Source organism: Plodia interpunctella, chromosome 6, assembly GCF_027563975.2.
Source record: "Plodia interpunctella isolate USDA-ARS_2022_Savannah chromosome 6, ilPloInte3.2, whole genome shotgun sequence".
In the NCBI taxonomy this organism is placed as follows: domain Eukaryota; kingdom Metazoa; phylum Arthropoda; class Insecta; order Lepidoptera; family Pyralidae; genus Plodia; species Plodia interpunctella.
The window spans coordinates 11,603,991-11,613,883 of record NC_071299.1 but is presented as its reverse complement, the minus strand read 5'-3'; the positions used below and the strand labels follow the sequence as shown (position 1 = coordinate 11,613,883).

At 33.4% G+C, this 9,893-nt stretch overlaps 1 protein-coding gene across 1 annotated transcript; it reads left to right on the top strand.

The window, feature by feature from the left end:
* The first annotated feature begins 4,371 nt into the window (after window positions 1-4,371).
* Window positions 4,372-9,424, top strand: LOC128670983 (MATH and LRR domain-containing protein PFE0570w-like). Its single transcript, XM_053747041.1, has one exon. The coding sequence runs from the start codon at window positions 4,398-4,400 to the stop codon at window positions 9,180-9,182; it is 4,785 nt and encodes a 1,594-aa protein (XP_053603016.1). The 5' UTR covers window positions 4,372-4,397; the 3' UTR covers window positions 9,183-9,424.
* Window positions 9,425-9,893: the final 469 nt, after the last annotated feature.

Here is a 9,893-nt window from a genome sequence, read left to right as displayed (position 1 = left end):
GCGCGGTATATATCACCTGCGGCCGCTAATGGGCCGGGACCTTGGGTGGTCGTGCTATGAGGTTCACAGCTGCGTAGGATCCGCTCAACTACCTATATTGACTATTGGTTTCAAAAAGACTGATTGGTTTTATGTTATAATGAAAATGTTGTCATAGAGTTAAAATATTCATAGGATCAAAAAAATACTGACATACATATGTATATCGTATCAAAAACACTTTTATCCCGGAATGTGCAAGTATATAATGAAACTTGAAATTTGTGATTGTATTGAATTGTATTTTGAAAATGTTACTTCTATAAGGCAGTGAAAAGAAGACTGAAAAAAATAGTATAAATACAAATTCGCATTTACCGATTGTTGTATTAATTTAGAAATTAATTTAAACTTTGTAATACCAAATACTTTTAGTAGTACTTAAAGTAGTTTCCTTGACTCCTTTGGTTTCGAGTGCGCCTCGCCGCGGGGTTGCGACATGAGCCTGAAACTTGCGATGCAAATCAGCTCGATAGAACTTCTCAAAAAAGGTTGATTTCAAACGAAGAGTTCCGTACGTTACATGTATTTGCATATGTTTATATTGGCTCAACTGGGGATTTATATTTTGTTAAATCAATAGCTATTATGTTTTTTTTTTTGAATAGGGTGAATTTAAAAAACAAATAAAGATTCATTCAACATTAAAAATATTTTTATTTAATAAATGTATTTAATTTTGACCATGTTTTTTCTTCTGTAAGTTTTCCTTTATGAAAAAATGTCCAAACGTGTTTTAGATATCTTCCGATTTTGTCCCCTGCCCGCAGTAAATCCCAATTTTCGGCTATTAATTTTGTTTATTAATTGGCTATCATGTTCACAATAATTGTCTCGTCCTTACCTACCACCAACGGGTCTCTGAAAACGAGAGCGCGTCGAATGCACCGACAAGTGGCAAATACTGCCATGAAATAATCTCTTGAGTTTGTGAAACATAGTATTTGTAAATGCAGTTGGTGACTAGACAGAAAAAAAAAAGTTTTAAAACTAGGAGATAGAAATCAGCCTCAGGTGAAATAAAGGTGACCACTGTTGTCTCTACTCTGTTGCAAGATTATCACTCGTGTTGTGGATGAAGATCTATTTAATAAAGATTTAAACATGTTCATAAGTAATAATAAGGTTTTGAACAGGAAATTAAACAAAGAAAAGACCCAGTGTACATCGAATGCAAATCAATAACAGAGTAATTAAAACAAAAACTTCAGCGGACGTCCGCAAAATCACACGATGTGTTGCGTTAGCCTATTAAATGAGGATAGGAACTCACTACGCGAATGTAGGTACAATATAATACAACATCCATCATTGCACATTATTTTTATATTAACTTAAATTGCTATTTAGGTTTTTAAATTATATTTATACATTTTTGTAACCTTGTTCATCAGAACAAGAAAATGAGCAAAAGGTAAAAATTGCTAGTAAAAGTCTTTAATACTTTTTTTATTTCTATAAAGTAATTAAAATATATTGTCCTACTGTGTGATGTCAGGTCAGATCACGTAAAAACTTATATTGTTACAGATTTAACATATTGTTTCTGCACTGTCTTCCCTTTAGTGAACAAATCTACATTTCCAATTTCTATTAAAGATCTTTAAACTTAAGGTTGTATGTAATAAAAAGAATGTCTAAAATGTTGTTTCGATTCTTTTTGTGGAAGGTAAATCTACGCTGACGAAGCCACGGGCAATTCGAAATAAGTACGAGTGGTTTACAAAGTCAACTAATAAAAAAGTAAGGAGAAGGACACAGTGTTCATGTTCTTCCGTTAAAATAATCTTCTTGCATTTTCGTAAGTGTATGTAATCCTGTCATCCAGGAATAAGTACCATTACCATGGCATTTGGACAGAGGGTACGTTTCATCCAGGATTAAGATTAATCCCACAAGATTTACGAACTATCGTCAAGTGAAATACTACCTTTTGTAACTTTGCAATAAAAACAAATAACAACACACCACTAGATGGCGGTGTGCGTATTGATATTTTATTCCAATATCCGACCCATTACGGAGAAAAAAATTGTACCCAAGGGAATTACACGCGGGCGAAGCCGCGGGTACACAACTAGTAATAAACTCCACCCGTGTATTTGCGCTGTTGAGAATGAGTTGTATAATAAAATCAGTAATTCAGTCTCAGCGCCGTACATACGTAGCCGGGTGCTACGGTTACGTATTTAATTCACGTGTTGTATTTAGTTCACGTTCTGATCAATCGCTTCCGTATGATATTGCTCTTAAAACAAATAAAAAAGTTATGGATAAAGCAATAGAAACTGCTGCTAGCCTTTTGATCTCTCATGAAACCCACTCCGAGGTTGTAATAGGGTCGGTCATGTCATGACGAGAGAGGTATTGTGATGTCAGTGCCCGCTCATGATTCGCCCGACTGTTGACCACAGCCAGAGATCATGACACTTTTCTCGTGGAAAAAAAGACTTGCTAAAGTTTATTACATCAAGCGGTCTATTTGAAGTGATTGCAATCAAATTACATAAAGGAATGTCCCTCGACTTGTTGCATAAACACATCTATTCGAATCGTTATCAATTTTCGTCAGACTAATACGAAATCTTAAATTCTAATAACATTTTGCGTACGTGATTTAATTTGTTTATCATTCAAAAATTAGGACAGCGACAGATGTTATAATCGATATATTTATCGGACTATAACGATTATAATATACATATTCGTCTATTAAATCTGTTCATGTCCACTTTAAAATGTTAGTGTTTATGTTGATACGTTTTCGGAAATGCCCAATGATATTATTTGAGTAAAGCCTAGATGAGAACAGAAATAGATTTTACTAGTTGCTCTTGTAATAATTTTGAAATGAAAAGTACAATGATATACTATTCCAGTCGACTACATGTGGGTACTATAATTCATGGGGATCCATTCAATACATTTTGCGAGATTGAGTAACAAATTTCCCTCACTCAGCCTCACTCACATCCAAACTTTCAGATTAATATTACTAGTAGGATAAAAACTTATTCAATTAGTTATTAAATTTATTTATTTATACCTACGTGCAAGTTCACCTACGATTTTAAAAAAATAAATTGTAATCGTCTTTTACATTCTATATCTTTCATCAAGATACAAAATCGAATTACAAATTGTCTTACAAATCTTGCTTACAGTTTTCTATAGATTTGTGAGCATATTCATTGCGAAAAAAAATACAAATGGCATTTTTGACAAATGGCAGTAGTCGTTGACATTTCAGAATAAAAATTTCCCTAATATTTATAAGCAACTTAAGCTTAAAGTTTATAAGCAACCGTAGATTCTCTTAGAATTGTAATATATTTTGAAAAATCGCGTACAATTGGTGTTTTAAAATTTAAAGTATATCAAAAATAATTTAATTTATTAAATTATTTTTATCTGATAAGAAATAAAGATTCCACAATAATTATTTTTATTAACACAAGTATAATTATGTGATTTGTGCCTATATATTTATTCTAATATGTTAAATGTATTTTGTCATGTAACTTCTTCAATTTCTCAGCCGAGGCTGCTATTTTAATAAATGTTAATGAATAAATAATTCCACTCACGAGCTATCCATAATACTTGTCACAAGTTAGCTAATGTTTGGCTTTCACACGTAGCCTAATATCCGGCTAAGTCTTTTGTTCCTTCACCTGCTTATCTGTTTTGGTAATCGTTACAATTACACGCATTTTTTTCTCAATTTCTCTGTCGCTTGACCTTCGGCTTAAGTTAGCTGCTGATGAGATTTAACTTTTAATTAAAATAATTTTTTTTTTGAAATGTCCGGCACTAACCCATTTATTAATTGATCAGGTAACACTTTTTATGGTAGTTTATTCGAAATATTTTTCTGTGTAAATTATATTAAAAAAAATATATCGTTTTTTTTTTTATTTCACCAAGCATTTTATGTAGCGATCTCTCTTGTTCATATTTGTTTCTATTACTTCTGTGTGTATTATGTTGCCCATACGCTGTGATAACTACTAGCCATTACGTGGGCCGTATGCCTGTTTGCTTGCCCTCTGGATTAAAAAAAGCATTTTTCAATTTTCTTGTCACTCATGATATTTTTCATGAGTAACAGTTTTATTTTTGTTATAAAATGTACTTAAAAACACTAACAATAAAAGTTTTCCGTCAAATTTATTACTTAGTTAACCGTAGTTATTATATCGCTACATTTTGTTACTTGTACCAAACGCTCAAAACAAAGCGATTGGCCGCTAGTAGCAACCGGGGCGCGACGTCCAACCGAGGAGATAAAAGCCTAGACCGCCCTCCCGCCCGGCTCAGTCACCCGCTACACTTCGCGCGATCGTGATGTCAGAACAATGCTCATGACAACAGCCCTCGCGACCTTTCTCATACTCCTACAGTGCAGTGCAATATGTGTGACCATCAAAGTCCCGGTGGTGTGGAGCGAAGGTGACAGTGAAGTGAAAAACAATGGATTTCATGATGAAGAGTTCTCAGTGGATGTGTTCAAACCCAATATCCTAAAGCAGGAGCTTGTACCCGTTGAATATTTTCAATACACAGCAAAAAAACCACAATTTGCCATCGATATAGCCAATTTCCACGGTGTGCCTTCACCCGCAAGCCACTACAAAGCCTATCCTGTGAGGCCATATACTGGACAAGAAAAGCCAGATCTAGGAAAACATCGAATACAAGATCAAAATAGAGATATATTTGTTCCATTACAGAAATACACCAAAAATAAATATAACTATAATAGTCAAATAACACCAACAGTTTCAAATTATGACGTATATCATCCGTATAAAGCAGAAGAACCAGCTTTACAAGAAATATACAAAGATCCAGTGTTAGATAAAATACGAAACGATTTGCGCGATACTAGTAAACGTCTTCAAAATTATGAAAAAGAAGCCGGGAAACCAGAAGTTGAAAATGATGAATATCTAGATACTCCTGAAGAAATTGATAGAAAAAAAGTACCGCAAAAAAATATTCCGGTAAAGTATGAAACACATAGACCACAAAGACGACCGATCTATTATAGACCTCTTCCAAAATATCCTAACCGCGATCAAATTTTGAATCATCGATTTAGACATCCATGGAATCAAAATTTTGTCAAAATAAGACCAGCCCACTATCAACCTTTGAAAAACCACTTGCAAAAATTACGACAGCATCATGCTCTAACATACGACGATGAACATAATGAATATCCGCAAGTGCCTCTGACAGAAGAAATTGAGCAGCCCTCTGATGGATACGACATATATGAAAGGGGAAGACAAAACTATGTTCAATTAAGAAATAATTTAGATGAATCGATTAATCAAGCTGTATATAAAAATCGTCCACTCGTGTCCCAAAAACTAGAACTACAAGCAAATGATGAACATTCTAGTGATGAAGATGACGAATTTGTGCCCATCAAAAGTTTTGCTCAAGTAAGAAAAACTGAGACAACCAAACATGTGCCAAAAGCCGCTGCATTTGAAGATGCGGATACTTATGAAGAAATTCGTAATGCACCACGATTAAAAGAAGCTGTTAAAATAACTAAAGGACAAACTGTTTATACAGAAGAAGGATATGAGGATTCTGCTTATGACCATGCAGGCGAGCAAAAACATGCATCTGATCATGAAGCGCATGGTGGTTTCCTTAAAGAAAATGAAATTAGTAGTGGAAAATACAAAATACCGTCTGTAAACACCAATCACGATGATGAAAACAGATCTGCATATATAAATCAGCTGTCGCATGGGAAAAAATGGAGCAGCAACGATAAAGACCTTGAGAAAGAAACAGATTCAGAGCAATATACAGAAGTTGAGCATGAGCAATCTGAAAATGCGGAGGATGCTTACAGAGACAAACCGGAGTCTGATGACAATAGTCACAGAAATAAAAGACAAAACGAGTTAATTGAAAAGTCTGATATTACCACCAATCATACTGATCATGACGTAGACAAAAGAGAGGTTAATTTTAAAGTACCTGATATTGATCTTAATTCAACGTTACTTACTGAAGATGAGATTTTAGAAATAGTAAAAGACAAGATTCTTAGCAAAGATGATATTAAGCGTAAGTATCCATATTATTTTAAAAATATTACATCCATTCACAGAGATTCTCCACTGAGGTATGCTGAAAATCTGAAACTAATACCAAAAAAGTCAAAAGGTGGAACTGAATTCTACGATTCAAGGTCACCAATAGTATGCCCAGAAGTTGATGAAAAGGTTGACGCAATCCCTAAAAAGCTGAAAACGAAAGGACATCCCGACAGCAAAGATGACAACGACAAATTAGATAACGAAGATGAAAAAGAAGATAAAGTTGAAGAACAACCCCGACTCAATGGACTTGGTGATAAAATTGATTGTTTTAAAGCTAAGTATTTTGGTGAAAATCCGTTAGATAGCCCATTTTTCAAAGAAGAAATTATATCTAATCCAGAACCAGTTACAGCTCCTAATCTTTTATCCTTTAAACTAACAAAAGATTATACTCTTCGAAAGTCGAACAAACAAGAAAATGAAACTGATGAACTGAAAAATAAAAATTATAATGATATTTTTGATTTGATTAGCAAAATGCATAGAAAGAAATATGATTTAATAGATACAATTAAAAATGAGGACAGAGATTTATTGCAATCTTTGCAAACTCAGTCAAATATTTATTTAAATCGCAGTGAGTTGTCTGTACCGTCTAATATATATACGGATATTATAGAAAATACACGAAGTATAACAACATTAAAACCCCCAGAATTAGATAAAAACACTAATGAAACAATTATTTACGAGTCTTTTACGAAAAAGGAAGATGTTACTCAAAATCCTGTTCGAACAAAACGAGCGGCGCCCTTTATGTATGAACCTTATAAAATAATAAGAGATGGACAAGTACAAGAATCTAAAAAAACCACTACAACGAGTAATATTAGTCCACTTATAAAGCAATTGCAATCCAGCCGAGTTGTAGATAAGGTCACAAAACCGGAAAAAGATGTTTTAAAATGGAACAGTACTTCGATTCGCAGGTATAAAGATATAGGTAAAAATGACAGAGTACATTCTAAAAACGCAAGAGAAAACACCGAGTTACCTGATACAAAATTCATTGATATTAATGTCGATAAACGTAGAGGTGAACCAAGATATGAACTAAGAGCATTAAATCACAAATCAGAATATACGCCAGTAACAAACAAGAAAGCAATGTCAAAACAAGACTTTGAGGCTCATATTAAAAATGATGATTATAATAAAAACTTTACATCAAGAACCTTAGATAATGAATCAGTAGCCGCTTCAAATAATGTTCAAAGAACATACGCTACGACTTCGTCAAGTGATTTTACGAGTAAACAGCCTACAGAAAATGTGACAGATGCAGAAGATCATGATGAGGAATATGACTATGAAGATGATGACGAAGAAGATTCCGCAGATGAAGATCATACTGTAAAAACTACAACTACTTCGACAACAACTACTACTACATTAAAACCGATTTTTAGAAAGAAAATAAGAACTACCACGACTACGGAAATCCCTCCTGTAGACCAAGAAATAATAACCCCAAAACATAAACTAAAATTAGTAACAAGATTCAGATCGACCCCTCCTCCAGAACACAAAAAAATTCACATTGATACAGAAGGAAAGTCGAAAAATTATAAAAACGATGAAAGCGTCGATGACATAGAACTTTCTAAATATAAAGAGAAGAAGAAGAAAATTACTAAAAGTACATTAGTCACAGATACTAAAAAATACGGTGATGATGAAAATAATGATGGAGACGTTGAAGATGATATGAGAAAGGAAGAAGTTGATGCTTTGATTGGGATTAAACATGACATGAATGAGTACATTCCTTTGTATGAAAAAGAAGAATTGCAAAAAAGGAATAAAAATCCTCAAACCGCATCTAGTGAAGAAGATTATGATGACAATGATAGTAGTAGTGGTGAAGATGATGAAGACGACGAAGATGATAACGAAGACGAAACCGATGATGACTCAAATGAGGAGGATACTGAAGATGAGCAATCAACAATAGTTACAACTACTGAACCGACAAAACGTACTTTAGTTAAGACAACTGATGCACCTTTATCAACAACGCAAATAAACTATAACATAGGTAATCCTAATATTAAACCTACAGTATCAAAGAAAAAAATTGAAATTCACAAGGAACTACCGGTAAATAAGTCGGCCCCTCATATAACTCAATTCAAGCAGGATATTAAAGAAGTTGAAATCGTTAAAGAAATACCTAGAAAAGCGACTAATAAAACGCCTAAAAATAATTTGGATCTATTAGAACTATACAAAGATGAAAACTTGGCAACAAATATAAATAAACTGAAAGATGTAGAAGTGTTTAAACAAAATTTAGATTTAACGACTGGTCCAAAACATGGAGGAAATTATAGAAGTGCTAAATTGACGGATTTATTGGAAAAAACGAGTTCTGTAGGTCCTTTGCATGGTGAAAACTTAAAAATTGAAACTAAAGATGAATTAGATGAAAATGAGGATGACGCAGAAACTTCACAAACTGAATATAAAAAATCAATTGAATTCGATTCACTGCCTCCTAGAATGCATGGAGGCAACTTGAAATCTAATAATAAAGGTACTCATTTTAGGCGAGCGGATGGTAAGAATGCAAAATTAATAGAACTCGTTGAAACAACAGAGATAATGCCAAGAGCAAGGCACGGAGGTAATTTAAAATCAATTCAAGAAACTAGAAGCCGTAGTAATAAGAAAAGTGAGAGACTGACGGAGTTAGACGATAATGACAAAGATGATGATGATGATTCTAGCAGTGGTTCTTATGGAGGAAGTTCTGGATCGTACAGTAAAGGGAGTCGCGGGGGACGTCCAATGCATGGTGGAAATTATAGAAGTGCTAAATTAGTTCAAGGTAATAATGAAGAAACAAGGCTTAAAGCTAGCAAAGAAAGTTCAATAAATAGAGGAAAGCCCTTGAAGGAAGCTACTGCTGCTGTGCTATTAAATAGTTTTGTCCAAGCAGCTCCTATACTTACTACTACGCCTGCCTACATTTTGGATCCAAGCAAACGCATGTACTATTACGTAGATTGATTCGATTGAAATTAAATTATTTTGTTTTGAATAGTGTGTAGTATAGTAAGAATCTTTAATATATTTTTTAACTTGCTATAACATTAGAAAGTGCCACGAAGTGTATTTGGTATTGTCCAAACTAGTAGTAGAACTAAGTTACCATGTATTAGATGAACATGTGTTATACAAAATTACGAAACTTCTGTGATAGATTAAATTTGTTTTGTACATAAAACTTTTATACTTATAATTATTTAATATTTGACTCTTAAATAAATTTACATTTTATTTACATAATAGTATCATTATTTCGTAAAAATACTTTGTTTATTTTGTGTCGCAAATTCAAATCACCGATTGTTGCTGTTATACTAATCACTGCAGTTACTTAAAAACTAATTAGTTACTCATTACGACTTGAAATTAGCGTAACTTGCATAGTAAATATTGCTACTTCTTATCAATTCTTCTTTCCGGTTCAATTATTATCTGGGTTATAAAATTATTACATTTCATAATTGGCATTTGTTTATATTGGCGACCATCGACTGTTCTACATTGCGGCTGTGGCGAGCAATGAACCCTTACAAAAAGCAGCTTTCACTTTCATTACCGTTTATCGAAAACGATTTGTCCATTTTCTAAGTACTACACTTGATTTTAATTGAAGTTGAGAGTGGTATTGCGACAAGAAACATGTCCGTTTTAGTTTAGATAACTGTTGGTCAA

Coding starts and splice junctions, on each gene's coding strand:
- LOC128670983 (XM_053747041.1), top strand. CDS start 4,398: ATGCTCATGACAACAGCCCTCGCGACCTTTCTCATACTCCTACAGTGC.